Below are 27,575 nucleotides of genomic sequence, written 5' to 3'. Positions count from 1 at the left end.
CTTTAATGATAATTTTAATGTGTGGAATGTACTTGAAATCATGGGTTTGGACTAGTTGTATTGCAAAGCAAGGTCCGACCTCTGTGTGGAACTGATTCTATCACATGAACTTGCTACGTAGTAGAGTCATCTTCAGCTGATGTCTCTTGTGCTCTTGGTACATGTTGGATCCAGGCTGTTTATCTCAACTCTGCACCTTCCCACGGTCAGCAAGAGGGAAACAGAACTTGCCTGGGGTTGTCGCATCCCACCTCAGATATCCACAGGTATTTTTATTTGGAGGGCAGCGATCACTGGGCAAGCCACAGACCCCTTTACACAATCATTCCTTTTTAATACATGTACCTTCCTGCTCATACTCTGTAGGCTGCACAGCAGTAGCAGTTTTCACTAGATGAGTGTCCTAGAATTGGCAAGAAGGAGGCTTCTGGTAAAACTTCTGAGCTCATTCTCCTAGTCTGAAACATTTCACACATGAAAAACAGGCAACTCTTTCTTCACACTTTTTTGTGCAGAGGTGTGAAAGCTTATGTACCATTTTTTCAACAAAAATAAGGCTTTTACATACCATTAGCAGTTCAAATTCTCTAAGACCATTTTTCCTTCCTTCCTTCCTTCCTTCCTTCCTTCCTTCCTTCCTTCCTTCCTTCCTTCCTTCCTTCCTTCCTTCCTTCCTTCCTTCCTTCCTTCCTTCCTTCCTTCCTTCCTTTCTTTCTTTCTTTCTTTCTTTCTTTCTTTCTTTCACAGATTTCTGGGATTCCTCTTTAAACCACAGAAGAAGAAGAAGAGAGGATTTGTCCCACCCAGCAAAAGATTCTGCTTTCAGCACTGCCCAGGCAGACAGTTTAAGATCTGCTCAGTGTTTCGCAAGTAGCACAAACCACTGCTCATGTGAAATTGAGCTGTCAATAGGAAATGACAGGCTGTGGTTCGTGAATCCTATTTTTATAGAAGAGTGCAGTAATCCTTTTCGCCCAGATGTACCTCCTCCTAAAAGCCATGCTGTGAGTGACAATCTTCCCCCTGCCACCATGCTTGCTGAAAGGAGGTCTCCCCGCCGCCCCCCTCCACCTCCACCTTCTCACACTCTTGTTCAGAAATCTTCTCTGAAGCTCCTGCAGGATCCTGTGACTGCATGTGAAAATGAACTGTTTCTTCAGCCACTAGGAAAGAGCATCAAGGAAATGAAAATTGAGGGCGGTGACAACAAAGAAGGAAAGCAGAGCTGCTCAGCCAACGAGCCCTCAGCAGTGCGCCCCAAGAAGAGCTCCCAGCCCTCCATCCCCCCACGGAGGCGGCTGTCCGAGAAGACGCTGGAGGAGAGCTGTGTGGGTAAACCTGGAAGTTGTGAAACACTGAAAAGAGAACAGGCAGGAGAAAAACAAGACACAAGTACAGAGAGCAGAGATAAAAGGTCACCATGCAAAAAGGCTGTAGAAATGCCTGGAGAGGTTCCTGAAAGGGCTGTATCAAAGGAGACAAAGCTTGAACCTGCAGAGAAGGAAGGCATGCCTGAGATACAAAGCACTGCCATGGAGAAAGGGAATTCACCTCCTATCCCACCACCAAGAAGAAAGAAGCTTTCCCAGATACCAAGGATGCCCAGCTCCTGCCAGCTGAAGGAAAGAAGAGCAGCAGAGGTGGCCACAACCACAGCAGAGACACTGCACAAGAGCAGCTCAGCTACAGTGGAAAGTGGTGCCGTTTGCTCACACACCAAGACTGAAATGGGACATGGTTGCAAGTCAGTCAGCTCTGCTGAACTGAAAGGTTCACACTCCTCCCTGGAGGGCCCAGGAGGCAGCACCGTGGCTCAGGCATCAGCATCTGAGCTAGACTCTTACTCCACCAGCAGCACAGAAGATGACCTGGAGATGCTGAGCAATTCCTCTCGTAAAAAGACACACTCTGTGATCTTGGGCAAGGCCAAGAACAGGCTGTCCATTGTGAGCCTATCCAATGTCTTCACAGTCTTTTTGTCTAGTGACAGGAAGCTGCAGAAGAAGATAGTGGAGCTGGCACAGGACAAGGATTCATACTTTGGCAACCTGGTGCAGGACTACAGAGTGTACAGTTTAGAGATGATGGCAAAGCAGAGTTCCAGCACAGAGATGTTACAAGAAATCCGAATGATGATGACACAGCTGAAGAGTTACTTAGTGCAGAGCACTGAGTTAAAATCTCTGATAGACCCAGCCTCCTACACTGAGGAACAGTTAGGTAGGTGACTGTGCTTTACTCATCCTTGGGTAGGATTCGGGAAGCTGAGGAGGAAGATGGGATTGTGCCGACACAGATTCTGCTTTACAGAATTATAAACCAATCTCCTAAAAGCTTAAGGCTGCAAATTGAGTTGGCTGCCAGCACTTGGAGGAGCAGCTCTAAAACTTGGAGACCAGTGAGGGGGAAAAATCCCATTGTGAATGTTTTAAAGGGAAAAGTTCAAGCAGAAGAGATGTGTGTTTGTGTGAGAGAGACATGTATGAGTGTCTCAGTCACATGAGAGATACGATACACATATGTATACAAAGAGATGTAGGATGTTTTTATCCCAGCCAAAGCCATACAAGCAGACAAGTGTGCATGCACATGCATGCTCTTTTGACTTACACTGTTCCCTCAGGACCCAGGAACCAACATAGAGCTGTATATGAGATCCCTAAGTCAGTAGGATTCCAGGGGGTGCTGCAGCTCCAGCATTAGGCAGGACCCAGCTAAGTGGTGAGCCAAGACCCAAAGGCATTAAGCTGTCAGTCCCAGCAGGCCTTGCTGACTTCCTTCTCATCCAGCCAAGGCTTCAACAAACCTTGCCATAGGTAGGAGAGGGGAAATACTGTTTCACTTTTTATGCCCCTTGTGTAACCCCTGCAATTTTTGTTCAAATAATCCCTTTTTTTAAGGCACTGAGAAGTCTGCCTTGAATGTCGGTTGGGGAAGGTAGAGAGGAGGCAGAAAGAAGTGTCCTTATTCTGCTTGGTAGAGCAGTGTGTGTGCAAGGATCCCCTCACCTTCACACAGACACCCCTGTTTACATCTAGCCCTGTTCACTGGCAGTTTCTTAGACAGGATGGTATGGCCCAGTCATCTAAGGAGGACTGTCTTTGCCTGTGGATGACAAAGATTCCCACTGAAGAGCTGAATCTGCTTCAGGCTGACTGATTCTCGGGATTCTTTATGATAATTGCATTTTGTATACATAACTGTTGCTGCCCTCTGATTCATTTCTCACTGACTGAGCAGAAGAACTCTTTTGTCAGTGACATTTTTGCCTTAGTGCAGAGGTCATAAGAGGATCACTTACAGTCCCTCTAGCTCTGCCTCTGGTTTCTAGGAGTCAGAGAACAGACTTTCTCACGGTCTCTCATGCTTCCTTTTGTCTCCTGCTAAATATTAAGCAAATGCTCAAACCACACAGACTATTTCCTCATCTGCAGGTGGCATGTGACTTAAATATCAGTAAATTAGAGTCACTTGAGGAGTAAGAGTGAGAAAATTCTGACTGGATGTTGGTGTCTGCCTCTGAGCTGGTTGTTACAGCCCCTTTTCAGTCACATTGAAGAAAGGGGCACTTTGAGGATGCAATTAATATAATCCCAAAGTGGGTATCTTGAAAAGGTCAGAGGGAGATGTTAGAAGGGACATGAGATGAATCCTACTTGGGCATCAGTAAGGCTAAGGCTATGAACAGAAGCACAGCTAGATAAGACTCCTCATCTTTCCTAAGAGCAGGCTTTTCTGCTGTCTGTGCCATACTGGTCACAGCCAGGAGTAAGGAAAAGACAGTGAGGGGGGCTGCTGGTAGCAGGATCTCTCTTATGGCTCCAGTGGCAGAAACTGTGAATTGATGTTTATCTTAAATCTGTCTGGGACTTCTGGAGGATGCTGGTAACAAAACACTTACTGGGATGTAGTTTCTGTTCCCCACTCACAGCTATGCAATGCCTGAATAACTAACCACATGCTTTCATGGGAGTTTTAATTTTACCTGTACTGCTGTGGTTTTTCTCATGGACTTTGATATTCTTCCCTCTTTATACAGAAGTGATTGCTGAGACAGCTTTGTACAAATGTGTCCTGAAACCTTTAAAAGAAGCCATTGATTCTTACTTAAAAGAAATCCACAACAAAGATGGATCTTTACAGCAGCTGAAAGACAACCAGCTCGTGATACAAAACACAACTACCACTGACCTTGGCATCACAACCAGTGTGCCTGAAACTGTTGTGCTGGAGAAGATCCTTCACAAGTTCACAACCATGCACAAGACCTACTCCCCAGAAAAGAAGATTGCTGTCTTGCTGAAGACCTGTAAACTCATCTATGACTCCATGGCTCAGGGAAACCCAGGTACTGCACTCCTAGAGAAATGGTATCCCTCGCTTGTCTTTCTCCACGTATCAAAGGAATGAGGTTTATGATACAGTGGATGTGGTAGTATTCAAATTGGAGGTTACAATGAGAGTCAGTGTGTTTGGTAGCAGCTATCCACAGACTGTGTTCAGAATGCACTGCTCAGTGGCTGAAGTTCTCTGCACTAATAACAGGTCTAAGATGTTACCTGCTTAACTTTAACCTTTAACTTTAAGCTCCATAACTCAAAACAAACAAACAAAACAAACCAAAACAAAAAAAAACCCACTCCCAAAAGACACTTATCTATAAATGCGTGCTTTATGGGTAGTGTCCTTTTTGCACTCTCCACAAATCCTCAGAGCTTTGTCTGAGCATGTAGCAGCTTAAGAGTAAATTCTAGGAAGGAGTGTTGGGAAAAAGTCTCTTGATTTGGTTTGCCTAAAGTTTTGCCTAAATTGAGGCACTTCTTTGGTGTGAGGAAATATGGGCTCTGAGTATAACTTGCACCTCAGGCCAGCCACTAAATGTACATGTTAAGGCTTTGGCCTTCAGACAGTATATATACTCACAGATAGACCAGGAAGCCTCTTCCTCCAGGAGTCTGCCTTGCCAGTTAAACATCTTTCTTTGTATGCTGGTGAGCTGATGACCAGCCATGCATAAAGTTGGAGAGAGGCCAGATATGAATTTGCAACCATCTGCAGTTGTTCAAGAATTCAGTCTCCAAAGGTACTTTTGGGTGTTCTGCTTTATTTTGTACTGAAAACAGTCTTGGAATGCTTATAGAGGAATTGTTGTGCTCCTTCTGAGCCTCTCCTCATGATCATCCCTCTGACAGCATGCAGCGAGGTGAGGAGAAAGTTCTTCACTGAGAGAGTCATTGGGCACTGGAATGGGCTGCCTGGGGAGGTGGTGGAGTCGTCGTCCCTGGGGCAGTTCAAGGCAAGGTTGGATGTGGCACTTGGTGCCATGGTCTAGCCTTGGGCACTGTGGTAAAGGGTTGGACTTGATGATCTGTGAGGTCTCTTCCAACCTTGGTGATACTGTGATACTGTGATACTGAGGTTCAATGACCAGTCTACACAGATTAAGAGCATAGCTAGAAGGCACCCAGGGCCTGAGCCTAAGATCTAGGGTGCATAGGACCTCTGTCTTCAGGTATTATGAGAAGATTTGGACACACGTAGAGAAATTTTCTCTGGCTTTGTTAAAACAGTTAAGTTTGTGAATAAATTCTGTATAGTCAAAGGCTTGCATGCTTCATTAAAACCCACATAGCAGAACAGTCTTCTTCTAATGCTGGTGGTACCTTGCATCTCAGCTAACACCTGTGACTTTGTGGCTGGAATTTCTCTGTTCCAGGAAAAGCCATTGCATCACTTTGTGCAAGAGAAACTAAGGGTAAGGGAAGCATTTCAGAAAACCTACATGTTTTAGAACATTTGCATTCATGAAATCAGAGGATTTCATTGTGGTTTGCTGTGCTAACCAAAGCCCTTAGTTTTGTGAGCTCAGCTGTTTTCTCACATTGAGTACTACTGCAAGCAGGTTGTAGGTGTCAGAAGCTGATTTCACCTTTATGCATCCAATTCCCTCTCCAGTATACATGATCAGTGATGCATATCAAGGCCTGGCATTGAGGAAATATACCCCAATGAATTCAGATCTGAAAATAAGTTGAGGGGAGGAGAATGCTGTAGTTTAAGTCCAAGAAGTCAGTGGCCTTGGGGGGAAATTGAGTGAAGTTGTTAAAGCCAGGCTAGATGGGGCTCTGAGCAACTTGATCTAGTGTGAGGTGCCCCTGCCCATAGCAGGGGGGGTGGAGCCAGATGATTCTTGAGGTCCCTTCCAGCTCTGACAATTCTATGATTCTATGATCTTGAAGACCACCTTCTAGGTCTGACCCCAGATCGCTTTGATTTTCCACCAGGCAAAGACAAACATTCACCAAACTGAAATACTTTTCTGGCAGGGAGTTCCCAGTTAGTGCTGTGCAGAAGAGCATGCTCAGACCAGGTTTCCTCAAATAATAATTCTCCTTCTACTCTCTGCCCATCTTGAGAGCAGTGTCCCAGGGCACCTTAGGCTTTTGGCCAGTCCTGAGGCAGGGCAGTGCTCTTGACACAGGAAGAGGAGAGGCCGTGTTTGGCTTCCTGTGCAACAGTCTGTTCTTGTTTTAGCTCCTCCTAACTCACTGCTGAGCTAGAAAGTGCCCTCCACTTCCAAAATTGGAGCAAATGGAACACAAAACTAATTCCCTCTGCTGCAGAGTCAGTCTACCTCTGTCAGAAAAATTACTTTTGTAACGTGATAACTACTTGTGTTGTCCAGTTTATTTTGCACTTGGGTAGCTCAGGCCAGTTCTTTGTCCATGTCTTTATTCTTAAGCTGATCATAGGCTGAGCTGACCTGAGAATAGGATTTCAAAGCAGTGTGAATACCACCAAATCAAGCACCTTGTGAAAACACAAGTTTTTCAACCTACTGAGACCCATGTACAGCTGTCCAGGTTTGGCCAGGGTGTCCAGGCATGTACCAAGTTTTCTTTAGGAATAGGCTTTCTCAAAATATCTGTTCCTGTGATAGTGGCCATCTTTGCGCTGCTGAAATAACCATTAAACATTTAAGTCAGCCTTGATTAATGCCATTTTAAGAAATGATTGCTCTGGTTTGGTTTCAGTTCACACTATATGACAAAACATGCCTGAAAATTGGCAGTGGTTGAACCCTCTGATACTCAGACAATTAACTGAACGGGTCAGACTCCCTGCTTGTTTAAGCTCACATTTCTTCCTCAAGTTGAAGGCAGTCAACTTGCAGATCTGATTCACCACAAGGAATCAGGAAGGCAATTTCACTTGTCAATAGCCTTTTCTCCCAACAGACTTCTGAGTACAACCACGAGATACAGATATATACTGAAGTAGGACTCATCTACAGCTACATCTAGCTGTAGGTGGCCACAGATGGGTATCATGTCTAGCTTCTCATTATAGGCATCGGGGACTTAGTCAATGAGTTCAGCTGATTAATGTGGCTAGATGTAGGTGTCTGGTTTAGGGTGAGATGATTCATGGCAAACTCCACTGATGATATTGATAAGTTCAACAGTGGTTATAAAAGGAATTTAGAGGTACTGGTTCAGATGTTGAGTGTAGGCAGTGGCATTAGTAAGTGAATCGTACTCAAAGGGATGATTATGATAGCATTGCAGTGTCTCACTGAGCTTTTCCAAATTCTGTGCAAACTTGAATACCAGCAACATATGCCTCCAAAAATGCGACCTATGATCAAAAAAATATGTAACCTGCCTTCTAAAAATACTGGGAGTAGTTAGTAAGAGTAATATGAGTTAAAAGAATAAAAGAAGTAGTTTGGAAACCCACCGAGCCCCTCCCCTGCAAACTGGCTGGCATTTTTCAAATCTGTACATTAGAAGAAGCAAGAGGCAGGACTCACAGGGAGCTGTGAGCTCCCAGCTCTGACTGTTCCTACATTCGTGAGACACGTCCCAGTACCTCAGGAAAAGTTGGGTACACATATGTTTATACAGCATCATTGTAATCTTATGTAGAACAAACTGCTCGTTATTTATCGCTCAGAAATACCTTTCCTCAGACAAAATGTCAAAGGCATATTGTGTGGTAGGTGTAGAATGAGAAACTCTGCTTTTTACTCCATCAGAAGCACAAGTGACAATTTCAAAGTGATAAACAATATGCAAATCTGCAGTATGTGTGGTATGTGCTGGCAGTGGCAAACCTGCAGCTCACAGCCCTGTGCTACCTGGGAGCTGACACTCTGTGGAAGAGAACTGATGTAAAAGGAAAATAGCACAGCAGCAGGCGTCAGTTTATGCACAAATACTGTAAGGCAAACAGGCCAAGCTTGGTCAGTCTATGAGCAGAGAAAATCAGGTATGGAAGGACTCTAAGCTTAAGTTGGAAGTTGAAAAGATAAAAGAGACTGCTTTCAAAGGAGTTTCCTGAAGAATGAGCACAGGAACAACTTTCTTCCTGCAACATTTTTAACTTGTGCACTACCTAAGGTTTTACAAAGCTTCTTTTTTGGAGAATCTTTGAACTGCACAGGGAGGTGAAGCATATAGTGCAAAGCCAGCTCAGTACTAGTAATAGAGCTGGCTAGGTTGTAGCGCCTTAAACATCTGATGTAATAATTTGCATCGCATAGTTTTGCATGGCTAATGCATAATGTACTTTTGGAAGATGAGGAAAGATGAGATGTATGTTCCACTGGAATCTCCTCCCTAGCTTTTAGGATGAAGTTCATAATCCCTGTTGAATGGAAGAGCTGAATATTAGTTGCACTAATATTATTATGCACTCCTATACCGCTCTGCAGATGACAGAGACATGGAAATGAAGTGTGTCTTCAGTGGGATAGCTGAGCCTGTGAAAGGGAAACTGGCCTCAAATACTTCATCAGCCTGTGTAGAACTGATGCTATGAGTTCCTAAAACTAAGTCTGATCAATCCCACCTCACTACTCACTTTTGGGAAGGAAAACAAAGCCATACATAACAGTTTGGCTTTGTTGTCTTATGAAGAGAATATTTGCATTTAAGTTACTGTTCATGATCACTGAGGGACTAGAGATTATTGGGTTTTGGTTTTCTGCTTTTTTCCTCTCCTGGCTAGCACAGTTGCTACATCTGAATTAAGAAGCCAGTTTGAATTTTTCAAGGGGAATGAACTCTTCTAAACTGTCAAATATGTTTTTGAAATGAATTCATGCTGTCTGCATGCATTAAGTCTCTTAATACGATTATACCATAAATTGAATTTTGCTGTAGTATGGGATGGACAAGAGACAGAAAAATGCTAAGGAGTGGAAGGATGGCCACAATCTTTTCTTGTGATCTTGAACACATTTCAGTTAACCTTTCTGTACCTCAGGTTTCCCAGCCAGAAATAGAAGGTAAAATTCATATTTCCTGGAGAGCTGCTCCTAGACATCATTGGAGTGATTGTAAAATGTTTGAGCAGGATGCAGAGCATCATCACTGTCTGATGGTTGTTAGAATATACATGGAAAAGAATGCATAAATGTGTTAAAATAGGCTGTAATTTCTTTATGGAGGCTTGGGCAGAATTCCAGTCACTTTAAATTGTGTATTTAATTAATAGTCATTCCATCCAAATGCTGTATCCCAGCCAGGAGCTGACATTGTATTTGCTTTGCTATAAACATAATAGGATGGCAGAAAAGAAGGCTTATTTTAAGCTTCTTACAGATATTTATGAAATAAATGTTCCCTGATCCTGCAGGGAAGAGGGGTAAATAAAGCAAGCAAATGATATCTGCAGTAGGACAACACCACCTTGAACAAACAGGCTCAGCCTCAGTGTCACTGTGACCACCAGCAGGTCAGAGCTGGATTTAACTCTCAGCTGCAAACACTTCTCTTATGAGAGATCACAGATGGAACTAGGCATGCAGGTCTGGGAACTTGGCTCTGCCCCAGGCTGAAAGTGGACCTGAGGAAGCAGCAGCCCACAAAGAGCATCAGTACCCAGATGGACACTGCTTAGTGACCTGGTGCCTTTCGTGGCATAGAGGGCGTGTGGGTTGCAGAATACTGAGCAGAACCAATCTCTTGGGTGTTTTGGGTCACAAGCATTGTTTCATATAACTTTGTACCTCCTGCTTCTGATCATATTTGAGCTGCTGCCAGCATCTGTTATTGTTGTGGAGTGGCATGGATGGCCTGAGATACAGGGCACCTCAGAGCCACTCTTAGTCTTACGGATGATGGTCTAAGCTAGCCTCTGTGCCTGTGGGGCATCTAAGTTCAGGAGAACAAGAGGAAGTTCAGAGTCCTGCCCACTCAGGCACCTATCCTTGGCTCCCTGTGCAGTCATCAGAAAGAAGCTGTTGTGATACCTACAATGAGTAGGCACAATATACCAGGCCTGACCTGTCCTAGGCAGCACTGACAACAGCAGCTGATGTCATCTACCTGGACTTGTGTAAAGCATTTGACACTGTCACACATGATATCCTGGTCATGCCCTGAGGGGTGGACCACTTCCTGGATAAGGAATTGGTTGGATGGCTGCATTCAGAGCATTCAGAGCATTGCAGTCAATGGCTCAGTGTCCAAATGGAGACCAGTGACAAGTGGTGTGCTGCAGGGGTTGGTACTGGGACCAGTGTTTAACATCTTTGTCAGCAATATGGACAGTGGGATTGAGTGCACCCTCAGCAAGTTTGTGGATGACACCAAGCTGTGTAGTCTGGTTGACACACTGGAGAGAAGGGACGCCATCCAGAGAGACTTGGACAGGCTTGAGCGGTGGGTGCAGCTCGGTCAAGGCAATCTCAGGCACAAATACAGACTGGGGAAGGAGTGGCTCAAGAGCAGTCTCAAGGGGAAGGACTTGGGATGTCTTTTGATTAAAAACTCAACATGAGCTGGCAATGTGCTCTCGCAGCCCAGAAGACCAGGCATTCCTGGGATGCATCAAAAGGAGTATGACCAGAAGTCTGAGGGAGCTGATTCTCCCTCTCCACACTGCTCTCATGAGATACCACCTAAAGTACTGCATCATCCAGTTATGGTGCTCCCAGCGTAAGAGGGACATTCAGCTGCTGGAGCAGGTCCAGAGGAGGGCCATGAAGATGATCGCAGGGCCAGAGCACCTCTCTTATGGGGACAGACTGAGAGAGCTGGGGCTAATCAGATTGGAGGTAAGAAGTCTCTGAGGAGACCTTGCAGCAGCCTGAAAGGGGCCTACAAGAAAGCCAGGAAGGGACTATGTACAAGGGCTTGTAGTGATAGCATGAGAGGGAGTGCATTTAATCTTGAGCAGGGTAGATTTAGACTGGACATTAGGAAGAAATTCTTTACAATGAAGGTGGTGAGACACTGGAATAGATTGCCCATGGAGGTCGTGGATGTGCCCTCCCTGGAGGTGTTCAGGGCCAGGCTGGATGAGGCTTTGAGCAGCCTGGTCTAGTGGAAAGTGTGCCTGCCCATGATGGGAGAGTCTGGGGATGTAGAACTAAATCTTTAAGGTCTCTTCCAACCCAAACTGTTCTGTAGATCTATGGACACTTCAAGTTTGTAGCAACATGTAGAGTCAGAACTAGATCCTCGATGATTAACTTTACTCTCCTTGACACCTGCAGCTCATAATGACATCAGCTTTAGCTACAGATGTGGGTATTTAAGAATCAGGCTTTGTGTTCCCCCAAGTGGATCAAAGTGATGTTTAGTGATTTATGCAGGTTATGAGCATAGAGCTTATGGAGGATGAGTACTCTCTCCATTACTGCAGCCAGACATCCCTACTCAGAGTTTATTACTCAAAAAGAAACTGTACATCAGATTTTCATATTTAAGCCATATAAACAGCTGGGAGACCACTAATAGTTCTATGAAATCTTAAAGTTGAGAAACATCTATAACAAGGGCTGGTGGGCAGAGCAGCTAAATCAGCTAATAGAAAGGAGATAGGCAGCAGTGAAAAATAATTGACTCAGTGCTTGCTCGTAAATAGAAACACTTAGAGCCAGTAGAAATAGAGAGATTCTGTAGGAGTTCTTGAAAAATGTCTTGTAACTTTCATTTCAGTTGACACTGGAAGTTGATGGCTGGGATTTAGTTCCACATTTCTGTTTAAGCTCCGTGTGTTGGTTAGTCAGACCACTGGCTGGTTGGTGACAGCTTTTGATGACATTTGACAAAATAAAAACAGATGGGTTTTTTTTTCCCAGTGGGTAGGACTTAATGTTATGAAATAGCTCTTGAATACCTTAGCAGACACAATATCAATTAGTCACAAAAATAAAGTGGCAGGGAAGAGAAAATTTTACTGTTGGTGTTACCCTGGAAATCCCTTGGCCTTCAGGAAATCAGAAGCACCCAATCCATGCCACTGGTCAGAAAATACTACATTAGGAAGAAGAAGTTTTTGAAGAGGAAAGAAATGAGCCTAGCAAAGTCTTTGTTACTTCATCTTCCTTTACACTAGTTGTACACAGAACTAAATCTGTTGGCATCTGATTCACTCAGGTCAAAAGGATCACAAAGCTGTGCTCTGTGCCATTTTTGTAGTATGTTTTCATGTCTGTTGTGTCATCTCTTTTTGCTAACCAGTATGAAATAGCTCTGATGCTAAGCTGCCTGTTCTAAGGTAATACATACAACAGTAACAAATTGGACCTTTCAAAGAGCTGAAGCCAAGGAAACAACAAACAAATAAAATGTCCATCCATAATAAAGCAAACAGAATTGAAAGAGTTAATCCAGGTTTTGTTAAATAAATTATGTTGTGGTGTGTGGGGACCATTAGAAACAGACTGAATTACAGCCTTGACTGTCTCTCAGCCTTCAGCACTCTAACTGGATCAACTCTCTGTTCACTAGATATATTACTGGGTTTATTTTAAAGCCATACCATTTATTTATTTATTTAATCAGTGGCTAAGCTCCTGCTTATTTGAGGCTTCAGAAGAGTGTCCTTCTTTGTTGCTGGAGAATCTGCATCATCTATGAATCACAAAAGAGGAAAGTTGACTCATGGCAAAGATTTAAAAGGAGTCAGTGGGAACATGTGATAAATGGGAAGGGCATGTGAACTGTGAGACAAAAATAGCTAGACCATATTTTCGGCAAAGCTACATCAAAGGTAGCTTTGATTCTTTGAGGTAAGGCAAACAGTTGTAGAGTGAGACACGTGTGGCCTGTGAAACCAAATTCATCCAAGTGCTCAGCTGAGAAAAACTACCTGCTGTCCGAGAGAGGGCATTCAGAATAAAAGCGCTCTGGGCTTAGGTTGAAAGCAATGGTTAGCCCTGGATGCTGGGAAACCTGTTAAGCAATTTGCTGTTGCAGGTTATCCGTGATGAATTTCTGACATGTTGATGGAAAGTGAAAGCATCTTTCAAACAAGAAAAATTCTCTCGGTGTTCTTTGCTGTATGTTCACTGAAGCTTATGTTTGGATTCTATTTTAAGTAATTATTTATAATGGTGACTGTTTACATGTACCTTTTTTTTTTTTGCCTTCAGAAACTCCAAAGAGATTTTACAGGTTACATATAAGATCACTTGAGTACTGTGCCCAGTTCTGGGCCCCTCAATTCAAGAAAGATGTTGAGATGCTGGAGCATGTCCAGAGAAGGGCAACAAAGCTGGTGAGGGGCTTGGAACACAAATCCTATGAGGAGAGGCTGAGGGAGCTGGGGGTGTTTAGCCTGGAGAAGAGGAGGCTCAGGGGTGACCTCATTGCTGTCTACAACTACCTGAAGGGACATTGTAGCCAGGTGGGGGGTAGCCTCTTCTCCCAGGCAACCAGCAATAGAACAAGAGGACACAGTTTCAAGTTGTGCCGGGGGAAGTATAGGCTGGATGTTAGGAGGAAGTTCTTCACAGAGAGAGTGATTGGCATTGGAATGGGCTGCCCAGGGAGGTGGTGGAGGCACCGTCCCTGGAGGTCTTCAAGAAAAGCCTGGATGAGGCACTTAGTGCCATGGTCTGGTTGACTGGCTAGGGCTGGGTGCTAGGTTGGACTGGATGATCTTGGAGGTCTCTTCCAACCTGGTTGATTCTATGATTCTATGATCACTCTGTTGATGTGAGTGTTTTAAGCACAGGAAGTCTTGACCCCATGAGGATCCATTCCTGTAGCACCTGCTGCATATCACGTCCAAAAACTTAAGTCCAGTGTGAGACACCATGGTACCATGGCTGGAAAGATCCTTCCTCTTAGATCCTAGCTCTTGGGAGATAGTTTTACTTAGGAACACGTACTGCAATATTTTGCCTTTTGAAGGAAGACAAACACCCAAGTCCTCAGTCAAGAAAAGGTCTCAAATTGTATTTTCTGCTCTTTGGTCCCAAACATAGAGTGAGCCTAAGAGAATAGATACCTCTGATACATCTAGACAAATATATTGCTAATGTTGAAAATGTGAACTGCAAACTTGATGGCAGTGTCAAATCAGAGAGCCAGACTGACAGCCTTTGTACTCTTTAAGCATTGTCCCTTGTCTGTTTGAGTTTTTCTCTCTCCAGTTAATAAAGAATGGCAAAGATGGAGCTCATCAAAGATTTTCAAGTTTATCTTTTTGGACTTGAAGCAAATCAAATTATTCTTCAGTGAACTAATTTTCCCTTTTCCAGCATTTTTTTCTTTTTTTTTTTTTTTTATCCTTTCAGGCTTTAACTCTTCAGGTAATGCAAGCTAAAGTCTGCAGAGCAAATACTGTTACTGTTGTATGGGAATGTGTCTTCAAGGTGAATTTATTTGGGCCATTCTGTGTTTCTCTTTGCTCAGGGAAACCACATGGTGCAGATGACTTCCTCCCTGTGCTCATGTATGTGTTGGCTCGCAGCAACTTGACTGAAGTCCTTCTAAATGTGGAGTATATGATGGAACTCATGGACCCTGCTCTGCAGCTAGGAGAAGGTAGAGTACAGTGTTTTCTCCTGGGATATTGATTTTGGAAATCAGTGTTTGCAGAGGTGGGTCAGCAAGGCCCTGGCTAGGCTTTGCCAATAAGCTCTGGCCAAGCTTTTCAAATCTGAGGCTCAAAATTTATTGCCAGACACCTTAACTGTTATTAGCAGTGCAGAGTTCTTAGCCACCAACTAGAAAGGTGAAGACCCAGCATAAATGAGGAGTGAGTTGCTGGATTAAACTGCAGTTAGTAGTGTGGACACTTATTTAATCCAGTGAGAAAAGTGCACGTTTCTTAAACTGCTTGAAGCCACACATCATTCTCATGGCACTCTGCTTTTAAAGTTGAGTGACAGTGACTGTTCTTTGGCTGAGTATCATAGTGGAGAAAGGAAAGAGGAATGTTGGGTTTGAATGTGAATAAAAACCTCTGCTATTAAAGGGATAAACATCCTAGGGAACTGTGAGCCTTTGATTTCTTAAATATAGCTTTGGAAGCAGTAACAGGGTTAAGCACTCTGAATTAGAAAGACAGATAGTTCTTCACCAAGTAGCCACTAAAACAATAAAAATGGGTTTTATTTTAGACTCAGTTTTGGTAAATACTCAGGCTCTAGAAAGCAGCCCTAGACAGCAGACTAATTTTATTTATATAAAAGGGAGATAAAGCTAGTTAGAGATGTCCCTGCTCACTGCAGGAGGGTTGGACTAGATGACCCTTAAAAGTTCTTTCCAACTGAAACCATTCTGTGATTCTATTCTAGAAGTCTGTAAGAGCTTGTCATCCCAGCTCAGTGCAGAGGTGGGAAAAGTAAGCAATAACTGAAGCAGTAGCCACATCATCATATCAGTGAGGGGTTCCTGCACAGGCTAATTTGCCTGATGAGAAGAAAGGTTAATAGGAATAATGCTATCTAACTACCTGAAGGGACACTGTAGCCAGGTGGGGGGTGGCCTCTTCTGCCAGGCAACCACCAAGAGAACAAGGGGACACAGTCTCAAGTTGTGCTGGGGAAAGTCTAGGCTGGATGTTAGGAGGAAGTTCTTCACAGAAAGAGTTATTTACCATTGGAATGGGCTGCCCAGGGAGGTGGTGGAGGCACCGTCCCTGGAGGTGTTCAAGAAAAGCCTGGATGAGGCACTTGGTGCCATGGTCTAGTTGACTGGCTAGGGCTGGGTGCTAGGTTGGAGTGCATGATCTTGGAGGTCTCTTCCAACCTGGTTGATTCTATGATTCTATCTTAAGCACAGCATTTTGCTGGCAGAAGTAGTGCTTCTGCTGACTATGCTGCCCACAGGCTCTTCGTTTCAGCAGGGCACACTACCAGGCTGGAGCTCAGGCTAGCAATGTAGTGAATTCCTGTCCTTGGGGACTGGGAGATCTTCCTCCCTGGATTCTGAGGGAAGGACTACACCAGGTCAAAGGTGCCATCATCGGCACTTCTGACTCTTCCAGGGCAGGAGAAACACTGAATCACAGATGAGACAGGGTAGTAATTGTATCTGGGGGGAGGGAGGAAATGGAATTTCCAGTCTTGATAGCCTGTTCTCAGCAGCACTTTGTGGGAGACAGTAAAGAAAAAGAGAGTCATTTGGTTTATGAAGGTCTATGTAGCTATGGTGCATTCCCCATCGGATCCACCCAAGTATGGAAAGGCAAATCGCAATGTCTTGATCTCTCCTTCGCTACACCAAACTTTAATGGTGCTCTAAAAATACCGCTCTTAAATAAGCTGTCTTAGCCGCAGCTTATGCAACTGGCTGCAGAGCCCGGAGCTCGCCAGAGCCGGGCAGCGCTGCGACACCCCAGGCGGGCTGCTGCCGGGTCTGGTCGGTGTGGAAGTGCCATCTAGAGGCGGCTGCCATTATTGCGAGCCCAGGGATCGCGGGTACGGGCAAGGCCTGGGATCCAGTGCAGCTGGCCGGCCCTTTGGCTCGCCGCGTTTTGCTGTCAGCCCCGGGGAGGGGAGCAGGCGAGGGGAGCAGGCGAGGGGAGTAGGCAATGGGAGCAGGACAGTGGAGCAGGTGAGGGGAGCAGGACAGTGGAGCAGGTGATGAGGGGAGCAGGGGAGGGGAGCAGGCGAGGGGAGTAGGCAATGGGAGCAGGACAGTGGAGCAGGTGAGGGGAGCAGGACAGTGGAGCAGGGGAGGGGAGCAGGCGAGGGGAGCAGGACAGTGGAGCAGGGGAGGGGAGCAGGGGAGGGGAGCAGGCGAGGGGAGCAGGACAGTGGAGCAGGTGAGTGGAGCAGGACAGTGGAGCAGGCCAGTGGAGCATGTGAGTGGAGCAGGACAGTGGAGCAGGCGAGGGGAGCAGGACAGTGGAGCAGGCGAGGGGAGCAGGACAGTGGAGCAGGTGAGGGGAGCAGGACAGTGGAGCAGGGAAGGGGAGCAGGGGAGGGGAGCAGGCGAGGGGAGCAGGACAGTGGAGCAGGTGAGGGGAGCAGGCGAGGGGAGCAGGTGAGGGGAGCAGGACAGTGGAGCAGGTGAGGGGAGCAGGCGAGGGGAGCAGGTGAGGGGAGCAGGACAGTGGAGCAGGTGAGGGGAGCAGGACAGTGGAGCATGTGAGTGGAGCAGGACAGTGGAGCAGGGGAGGGGAGCAGGCGAGGGGAGCAGGTGAGGGGAGCAGGAGAGTGGAGCAGGTGAGGGGAGCAGGCGAGGGGAGCAGGTGAGGGGAGCAGGACAGTGGAGCAGGTGAGGGGAGCAGGCGAGGGGAGCAGGACAGTGGAGCAGGGGAGGGGAGCAGGCGAGGGGAGCAGGTGAGGGGAGCAGGACAGTGGAGCAGGTGAGGGGAGCAGGCGAGGGGAGCAGGGGAGGGGAGCAGGCGAGGGGAGTAGGCAATGGGAGCAGGACAGTGGAGCAGGTGAGGGGAGCAGGGGAGGGGAGCAGGCGAGGGGAGCAGGACAGTGGAGCAGGGGAGGGGAGCAGGACAGTGGAGCAGGGGAGGGGAGCAGGCGAGGGGAGCAGGACAGTGGAGCAGGGGAGGGGAGCAGGACAGTGGAGCAGGCCAGTGGAGCATGTGAGTGGAGCAGGCCAGTGGAGCAGGCGAGGGGAGCAGGACAGTGGAGCAGGCGAGGGGAGCAGGACAGTGGAGCAGGTGAGGGGAGCAGGACAGTGGAGCAGGGGAGTGGAGCAGGGGAGGGGAGCAGGCGAGGGGAGCAGGACAGTGGAGCAGGTGAGTGGAGCAGGACAGTGGAGCAGGCCAGTGGAGCATGTGAGTGGAGCAGGACAGTGGAGCAGGCGAGGGGAGCAGGACAGTGGAGCAGGCGAGGGGAGCAGGACAGTGGAGCAGGTGAGGGGAGCAGGACAGTGGAGCAGGGGAGGGGAGCAGGGGAGGGGAGCAGGGGAGGGGAGCAGGACAGTGGAGCAGGGGAGGGGAGCAGGCGAGGGGAGCAGGTGAGGGGAGCAGGACAGTGGAGCAGGTGAGGGGAGCAGGTGAGGGGAGCAGGTGAGGGGAGCAGGACAGTGGAGCAGGTGAGGGGAGCAGGACAGTGGAGCAGGGGAGGGGAGCAGGACAGTGGAGCAGGGGAGGGGAGCAGGCGAGGGGAGCAGGTGAGGGGAGCAGGACAGTGGAGCAGGTGAGGGGAGCAGGCGAGGGGAGCAGGTGAGGGGAGCAGGACAGTGGAGCAGGTGAGGGGGAGCAGGCGAGGGGAGTAGGCAATGGGAGCAGGACAGTGGAGCAGGTGAGGGGAGCAGGGGAGGGGAGCAGGGGAGGGGAGCAGGCGAGGGGAGCAGGGGAGGGGAGCAGGCGAGGGGAGCAGGACAGTGGAGCAGGGGAGGGGAGCAGGACAGTGGAGCAGGGGAGCAGGCGAGGGGAGCAGGACAGTGGAGCAGGGGAGGGGAGCAGGACAGTGGAGCAGGCCAGTGGAGCATGTGAGTGGAGCAGGACAGTGGAGCAGGGGAGGGGAGCAGGACAGTGGAGCAGGTGAGTGGAGCAGGACAGTGGAGCAGGTGAGGGGAGCAGGACAGTGGAGCAGGGGAGGGGAGCAGGACAGTGGAGCAGGCGAGGGGAGCAGGGGAGGGGAGCAGGACAGTGGAGCAGGACAGTGGAGCAGGACAGTGGAGCAGGACAGTGGAGCAGGACAGTGGAGCATGTGAGTGGAGCAGGACAGTGGAGCAGGCGAGGGGAGCAGGACAGTGGAGCAGGCGAGGGGAGCAGGGGAGGGGAGCAGGCGAGGGGAGCAGGACAGTGGAGCAGGGGAGGGGAGCAGGACAGTGGAGCAGGGGAGGGGAGCAGGCGAGGGGAGCAGGTGAGGGGAGCAGGACAGTGGAGCAGGTGAGGGGAGCAGGACAGTGGAGCAGGGGAGGGGAGCAGGCGAGGGGAGCAGGTGAGGGGAGCAGGACAGTGGAGCAGGTGAGGGGAGCAGGCGAGGGGAGCAGGTGAGGGGAGCAGGACAGTGGAGCAGGTGAGGGGAGCAGGCGAGGGGAGCAGGACAGTGGAGCAGGTGAGTGGAGCAGGACAATGGGCAGGTGAGTGGAGCAGGACAGTGGAGCAGGCCAGTGGAGCATGTGAGTGGAGCAGGACAGTGGAGCAGGCGAGGGGAGCAGGACAGTGGAGCAGGGGAGGGGAGCAGGCCGGGGCCGCGGGCTGGGCGGTAGGGCAGCTTGTAGACGATGCGAGCACTCCTCTGCTGAGGCCTGACTCCTTGACCAGCTGCAAACCAGGCAAACTCTTGCCTGGAGTCCCTGGGGGATGCATCCTCGTCCCTGCTGCCTTTGGGGCACTGCTCTGCTGCCTTAGCAACTCTGCTGAGCCCTGAGGGCAGCCGGAAAAACAAGAACTTCTAATTGACCCGGTGCTGGGGCTGTGCCCTTGACACAAGGCTGCCCTGCAACCAGAGCAGCAGCTTCCTCATATTCAGCTCTGTCATTTTGTCAGGGCTTGTCTTCATCTTTGTTGTTGAAGCCTGATCTTACAGTCCAGCTGCTTCCCCTGCTGCTGCAGCTGCTACAGCCAGCACTATAAACAGGATGAATTAAGGGTCACTGTACTGCTGGGAGGCTGTGACATAGTGGCCATTACTGAAACGTGGTGGGATGATTCCACTGACTGGATTGTAGGGATTGATGGATACAGGCTTTCTGGAAGGGAGAGGCAGGGAAGGAGGTGTTGCCCTCTATGTATCAGTGATCAGCTGGAATCAATGGAGCGCCACCTGGGAATGGGTGATGAGTTGGTTGAGAGTGTATGGGTTAAAATTAAAGGCAAGACAGGATACTGTGATGTTACTGTAGGGGTATGCTACAGGCCACCTGACCAGCAGTACCAAGCAGATGAGGCCCTCCACAGGCAAATAGAAGCCACTTCGCCATCACAAGCCCTGGACCTTATGGGGGACTTCAACCACCCTGACATCTGCTGGAGGGACAACACAGCGAGGCATCAGCAATCCAAGATGTTCCTGGATTGCAGAGATTGCAACTTCCTCCTCCAAATGGTAGAGGAACCAACAAGAAAAGGTGCCATGCTGGACCTTGTTCCCATCAATAAGGAAGGGTTGGTGGCTAATGTGAGGCTCGGGGACAGCCTTGGCTGCAGTGGCCATGAAGCAGTAGAATTTAAGATCCTCAGGGCAACTAGGAGGAGGTATTCTAAGCTTACAACCCTGGACTTTAGGCATACAGACTTTGATCGCTTCAGGGATCTACTGGCCAAAGTATCATGAAGCCCTAGAGGGGAGAGGGGCCCAGGATAGCTGGTCACTGTTCAAGGATCACCTCCTCTGTGTCCAGTAGCAGTGTATATCAACAAAGAGAAAAACAGGAAAGAATGCTAGGAGGCCTGCCTGGATGAGCCAAGAGCTCCTGGACATGCAGTCACTTCAGAGGAAACTACAGAGAGTGGAAGAAAGGACAGCTACCATGTGGGGTATATAAGGAAGGTGCTCAAGCAGCAAGAGATCTGGTTAGGAAAGCCAAGTCACAGTTTAAATTGAATCTAGCCAGGGAGGTCAAAAGGAACACCAAGAGTTTCTACAGGTGCATTAATGGTAACAAGAAGACTAGGGGAGGGGTGGGCCCCCTCAGAAAGGAAACAGGTGAAATGGTCATAAGTGATATGGAAGAGGCTGTCTTCTTTATCTCAGTCTTCACTGCAAAGGCCTCCAGCCACACTCCTGGAGTCATGGAAGATAATACAGGGACTGGAAGGAAGAACTGCCCAACATAAGTTAAGATCAGGTTCATGACCACCTGAAGAACTTGAAAGTGTTTGAGTCTATGAGACCTGATGGGATACACCCATGGGTGCTGAGGAACTGGTGGATGAGGTTGCTAAACCCCTTTCTATTATATTCCAAAAGTCATAGCAGTCTGGTGAAGTCTCCACTGACTGGAAAAGGGGAAACATAACTCCCATTTTCAAGAAGGAAGAACCAGGGAACTACAGGGCAGTCAGTCTCACCTCTGTGCCCAGTAAGATCATGGAGCAGATCCTCCTGGAGGCACTACTGAGACAGGAGAATAGTGAAGAGGTGATTTGGTACAACCAGCATGGCTCCACCAAGGGCAAATCCTGCCTGACAAACCTGGTGGCCTTCTATGAACAGGTCACAATATTAATCAGTGAGGGGCAAGCAACTGATGTCATTTACCTGGACCTGAGCAAAGCCTTCGTCACTGTCCCACACCACATCCTGGTCTCCAAACTGATTAAACATGAGTTTGATGGAAGGATGACTAGATAGATAAAGAACTGGCTTAATGGCCACATCCAAAGAGCAGCTGTCAATGGGTCCATGTCCCAGTGGAGTCCCTCAGGGATCGGTCGTGGGATCAGTCTTGTTTTACATCTTTGTCGGTGACATGCACAGCGGCACTGAGTGTACCCTTAGCAGATTTGCTGTGTGGTGAGGCTGACAGCTGGAGGGAAGGGATGCCATCCAGAGGGACCCTGACAGGCTGGAGAGGTGGACACAAGCCAACCTCATGAAGTTCAACAAGACCAAGTGACTTAGGGAGTTGGGGCTGTTCAGTCTGGAGAGAAGGGAGCTCTGAGGTGACCTTATTGTGACCTTTCAGTATCTTAAGGGGGGCTACAAGAAAGCCAGGGAAGGACTTTTTAGGATGCCAGGTAGTGATAGGACCAAGGGGAATGGAACAAAGCTAGAAATGGGTAGATTCAGACTGGGTGTTAGGAAGAGGTTCTTCACCATGAGGGTGGTAAGACCCTGGAATGGGTTGCCCAGGGACATAGTTGAAGCCTCATCCCTGGAGGTATTTAAGGCCAGGCTGGATAAGGCTCTAGACAGCCTTATCTAGTGTGAGGTGTCCCTGCCCATGGTAGAGGGGTTGGAACTAGATGATCCTTGTAGTCCCTTCCAACCCATACTGATTCTATGATTCTAACACCACAGCAGTCAGGGAATTTGAGGGAAAAGGACAGGGTACAGGCTTTTACTGCTTTATCCCATTTCTCTGCTTTACCAAAGTTTATCCCACAGCTGTAAACTGTCTAGGAATTGCTCTTAGCCAAACAGCTGGGATCCCTGTCTAATCGATAGAGGTGGCAGGAGAGAATGGCTTGTCCCTGGAGGTTTGAGACAACCTTCAATGGTGCTTGGCCCACAGAGAAACAAGGCTCTAAGTGTTGTCAGTGGTATCCTGGGATGAATCAAAAGAAGTGTGGTCAGCAAGGCAAGAGAGATGATTCTCACCCTCTGCTCCATTCTGGTGAGACCTCACCTGGGGTGCTGTGTTCAACTTGGAGTCCTCAGCACAGGAAGGACAGATCTGTTGAGGTGAGTCCGGAGTGGGGCCATAAAAATGATCAGGCAGCTGAAATAGGTCTGCAGTGAGAGAAGACTGAGAGACTTGTGATTGTTCGGTATGGAGAAAGGAAGGCTTCAGGGAGACCTTATTGCAGCCTTATGATGTATAAAGACAGATAAAAGCTTCCTACTGACCCCTATAGTGACAGGCCAAGGGGCAAAGGATTTAAACTGAAAGAGGGTAGATTTAGACTGGCCATAAGAGTGGTTTGGATTTGTTTGTGAAAGCAGTTAATTGCAGTAGTTTGCAATAACTCCTAGGGCATCTACAACCTCAGTGATCTAGGCAGCAACATTGCTGTGAAGCAGAAAGGGATAGAGGACACTGTGATCATTAAGTCTTGCTTCTCTTGGGTTAACTTCAGATTCCCCTGCACCCCCCACAGAGAGGCACAGACAGTGCAAGTGTCGAACAGCTGCCACTGCATGGGCAAAAGAAGGCAGGATAAAAGCTAAAATGAATGGCCCATACACGTGCACTGCTCATCCAGGACCTTCTCCTTTTGCAGGCTCTTATTATTTAACTACTACCTATGGAGCCCTGGAGCACATCAAGAACTACGACAAAATCTCCATCACAAGGCAGCTTAGCATGGAAGTGCAGGACTCCATTCACCGCTGGGAACGACGCAGGACTCTGAACAAAGCCCGAGCTTCCCGCTCCTCAGTTCAGGTAGCTGGCATTACTTTCTAGGGTAGCAGCCTGAAAGATGAACATGCTGCTTTCTCCATTAATGATAATTCATTTGAATCAAAATTAACCCAAATTACTATTAAAAAAAAAATAGAGTACATATGGTGCAAGGTTTCCAGATCTTAAATAAACACACATCAGTGAAATGCTTTCCTTTTTTGTTAATGTATTTTAAGTGCCCTCATAATAATATCATTATAAATGTGACTGCAGGGTGATTTCGTTGTTCATTCTTGAAGGGGATGTTCTAGGAGCCTCCACATGAGGACAGCTGCAGCAGGGAGGCAGAGAACCTTGTGCTCCATATCCTTAGGGACTAAGAAAGTCCTAGGCTAGGCTAAGGAGATGTGAGCAGGCTACATATGAGCAGTTCCTATGTGGCATGTAGGAGCTGTAGGAGGGCCTGAGACATCCCAATGGCTGGTCAGACAAGCATCTCCAGTCTGCCTGCAGAGCAGACCCCACAACGGCTGGCTTGCTTTGAAGCCCATATACCAGTGGAAGAAGGTCTCAGGAGGGTGCTCTGGGCCTTCAGCCATGGTGAGGCTAGGTGCAGGACCAGGCAGGCAGGATGCCCTGCCAGCCCCACGTCTTGTGATCAAATTGCCACCCACTAGGAGGCAGCAAAGGAAGGTTCTGTGAAGCACTCGGTGCAAAACTGAAAGCTGTGAATGCCGAGGGGAAAGCCAGGGGAGAGTCTCCTGAGGAATAGACCGCCCGTATAGCCTTGAGAAAGCATGGGATTTAATACATGTCCCACACTGCAGTCAAAACAGTTCCAGAACACGTGAATGGTGGCTGAGACACATCAGACATCCATCTTGTCCCAAGTGCTGCTGTGGCAGTAGCTGATAGCAAGTACCTAGCATGGAGCATAATACCTGGGCAAGCAAATGGTATGTTTCTCCAAGACATTTCCAAAGCCTCCAGCAGTGTAACAGACGCTTTCCACTCCTTTGGCTGAAGGGTAGTAGCAGAGACCTGCAAGCCTATGCTGGTGGACGTTGGTGGACGTAAATGGCTTGCTTGAGATGTTCAGTGTGCCCCTGCACACTGCTTACTCGTCTGCAGTGATACTCCATAAACGCCATTTAGATACCCATAGTCCAGATACTAGGCAAATTTCACTTTTGCTGGGAACCTGAGTATTTTCTCATCAAATAGGTTGGGAGTTTTTTTAACTTCACAGATATAAACACACATGTTGCGTTATGGTTAAAGCTGATATAGATTCTGTTCCCCATGAGTTTGGCAAGGGGGAAACTATCCCAACAGTAATTACTTCTTGAACAGGATGAAAGTAAATCAGCCTTCTCAGCATAACTTCTTTTGCTTTTTTCTTACTGATGGAAGGAAGTGCAGAGGGCATACTTTCAGGATGCTCTTTAGTTGATGGAGTTACAAGTCACTGTGTTGCCAGTCCTTTCCTGTTTCTGCGAGGCAGGGAGGTTTCAGGACAGATCTCTGAGGCTTTTGGTTATTCTGATCTGTTACTTTTTTGCACTCTGTAGAAAGATGGGAGAAATTGTAGACTGCTCACTAAGGATCTTCACCAAAATCAGAAAAAAGCTTTCAGTTTTGTATCTTTACAGGGCAGATTGTTTGGTTAAGTATTTGTTAGATAAGTATTTGGTGATTCAGAGCTTGTTCCTTAGAGGGGAGAAAAGAGAATAACCAGGGCATTGGAGAGTGAGTGTAGGAGCTCTAGGCAGCTGAATTCTACTTCCTTCAGTCGTAAGTCTCTGTGTTAACTGCAAGACCTACCTTCATATTTCCCTTCAGGATTTCATCTCTATCTCTTTTCTGGAAATTGGTGCTCAGTCAAGGACACTTGCTTCCCGGAACGACACCACAGCTGAGCAGCTGAGCCAGCAGTGTGCCGAAAAGTTTGAAGTCTCCCATCCCAAGGACTATGGGCTTTTCGTTTATGTTGATGACCGCTGGCTGCAGCTGGACAAAGATGCCCTTCCTCACCGTGTCAAAGCCTCCCTGCTGAAGTGTGAAACCAAGAAAGATTTTCATTTTATTTATAAACCAATAGACCATGAAACCCTATTGGTTCCAACTGTAAACGAGTCAGACTTTCCCTAACTGCCATGCTGCTCTTTTGTTGTGTTTGCAGTTGTCTTGGAAGGGCTGGATAGTTTATCTTGTGAGATCCGCTGGTATCTTTAGACCTCAGATGACCTCTGGAGCATAGCCTTCGACACAGGGCAAATATGCTAAATGTATATACTGTCTGAATACAGGGCATTTCTCAGCAGAGTTCCTTTGCAGAAATAAAAAGTATTCAGGAGAACATTCATCCTCTGGAAAACTTGAAGTATCAAACCTCAGAACTTCCTGCTGGCAGCCAGCTGACATTGCAGAATGTTAAGTGGAGAGTGGAGAAAATCTGGAGATCTTGCAAAAAAGTGGACATTTACTCCATAACAAATTGTGGCAGGTGTGAGTCACCTCTGTGCACAAGACTTGTGAAAGGTCTGCACCACCTCTGTCTTTTTTTGGAGCTAACACTGCATATATGCCTTACAGCATCTGCTCAACCAGTCTGAATAAACCAAGTCTTGCCTGATGCATTCAGTGGAGTAGAGTTGCCACCCGTAGCAGAACTCCATCATTGGATTACTGCCTGCAGTATGTCATTGCCTTTGAAATCCACATCAGTACAGGCCATGCAAGAGAATGCCTTACCCTCACTAAGAACACGTTTTCTGCCCTGTATTTGTCACGGAAATCAGGTAGCACAGCCATTCTCATCAATGAGTTTTCCTTTAAGGTTGGAAGCCTTCACCATCAGTTTTATGTGTGCAGTAGTTTTAAGCACAGTGGTTGTGTGATAGTGTCTGGGTGATTGTTTATTTATTACCATGTCTGATATGGTGCAATTACTTTCAAATAAGTAAAGAACTTAGTAGTTTTCCCAGTGTAGCAAGCCAGATTAAAATCCAAAAGTCAAAAAGAGCTAGAATTAAATTCCTGTTCCTTTTTACCCAGATGTCATTTTCTCTAATGTTTTCATATCTACAAGTCCCACCTGGGACTACTTTAATAAATTCATGCATCTGCAGACAGAAGTTGCTAATTCTCCTCTCCGCCTGTGCTTTCAGTCATTCAGTCATTGTTTTGCCCTGCCAATCTAAATTCCCAAAGAATAAATGGAACTAATGTAAAAAAAAACATTTCATGAAAATTGAAAATGGTTTTCCAGGACTGGATAATGAAAATGGGAGCCTTAATTGCAAGACAGATCTGTGTCTTCCGGTTGCCTTCATTTATGGGAGATTCTGACTACGAGCACAGCATACTGGATTGCCTGCATGCAGGAAGCAAACAGCTTCCACTGCAGCAATGGAAACTTGGGATCAGGCATGGCAAAGCTCTGGTTGGAATGAGAAGGTGATTTACTCTGGGTTTTGCTCAAAGCTGCTCTTGTTTTTTTCCATTAGCATTCAAATAAGAGTTGGGACATGTTGGGACAAGATGCTCAAGATTCCTGCCTTACTCCTGAAGCTCCAAAGCAATGCAGCTGGTCACTCAGTTTGTGGGGCTTGAAACGTCTGCACCTATGTGCCTCAGCTGTAGCGTGCGCTGGCCAAATCTGCATACAGATAGCAAACAAGTGCTGTACATCTGCCAGCTTGGGCTGCCTGAGTGTCTTGTCAGAAAGGAACAACAGCTAAGAATGAGGAACAGTGAATAGCAGCAGTCCTGGTTTTGAGGGCATCATGTGCAGAGCTTGCAGTGTGTGACACTGACACGAGCTGACTCTGAATTCATGGTTATTTCTGTTCATGTGCAGCTGTCAGTGCCTTCACCTTGCCTGTGGGCAGCACACCTGCTGGGTGCTGGAGCTGAACGCTCCCTTGCACTGCCATTAGCCTGGTGCAGTGCAGTGTGCTCCTGCTGGGAGCCCCTGCCCTGAGTGGCACTCAGGATGCCATAACCAAACCTGAGGTACAGGTTTCCAGTGAAGATCTGATGAAGGAGATGCTGTTCTCAGGACCCTGATGGCACTCAGGTGTTTCTGCCTCAAGTGCCTCACTAGGGCTACCCCAAATAGCCCATGACGTATGACTGCTTTTCAGCCTGCCAGGACTGTCATGTGCAGCTGGGCTGGCCTCCAACTCTCCACAGCCATATCTCAGCCTGGACTCAGCTAATCCCTCATTCCCAGGAAGTGCACAATGCCCGTGACTGGAGCTGCCTCTGGTATTCCCCACTGCCTCGCTCTAGGGCTGGCATGATCAGCAGCTTCGTTCTGCCATGGTTGCTGCAAGTTATTTTAAGTCCCAGGAGCAAAGACGTGTGCCTGCCAAAGCCCTTGCCCAGATC

The 27,575-nt window shown here is 47.6% G+C and overlaps 1 protein-coding gene across 1 annotated transcript in view; it reads left to right on the top strand.

Annotated features, from left to right (window-relative positions):
• RIN3 (Ras and Rab interactor 3) overlaps window positions 1-26,317 on the top strand; it is a 51,810-nt gene extending 25,493 nt beyond the window's left edge. The window contains exons 5-9 of the mRNA XM_064142649.1: window positions 748-2,220; window positions 4,040-4,348; window positions 14,658-14,789; window positions 23,056-23,219; window positions 25,023-26,317. Of these exons, the coding sequence (XP_063998719.1) occupies window positions 748-2,220; window positions 4,040-4,348; window positions 14,658-14,789; window positions 23,056-23,219; window positions 25,023-25,331 (2,387 nt within the window). The 3' untranslated portion in view covers window positions 25,332-26,317. The remainder of the gene's footprint in view (window positions 1-747; window positions 2,221-4,039; window positions 4,349-14,657; window positions 14,790-23,055; window positions 23,220-25,022) is intronic.
• Window positions 26,318-27,575: the final 1,258 nt, after the last annotated feature.

The sequence above is a fragment of the Pogoniulus pusillus genome, chromosome 1, assembly GCF_015220805.1.
Source record: "Pogoniulus pusillus isolate bPogPus1 chromosome 1, bPogPus1.pri, whole genome shotgun sequence".
Taxonomy (NCBI): domain Eukaryota; kingdom Metazoa; phylum Chordata; class Aves; order Piciformes; family Lybiidae; genus Pogoniulus; species Pogoniulus pusillus.
This window is presented reverse-complemented; position numbering and strand designations above follow the sequence as displayed.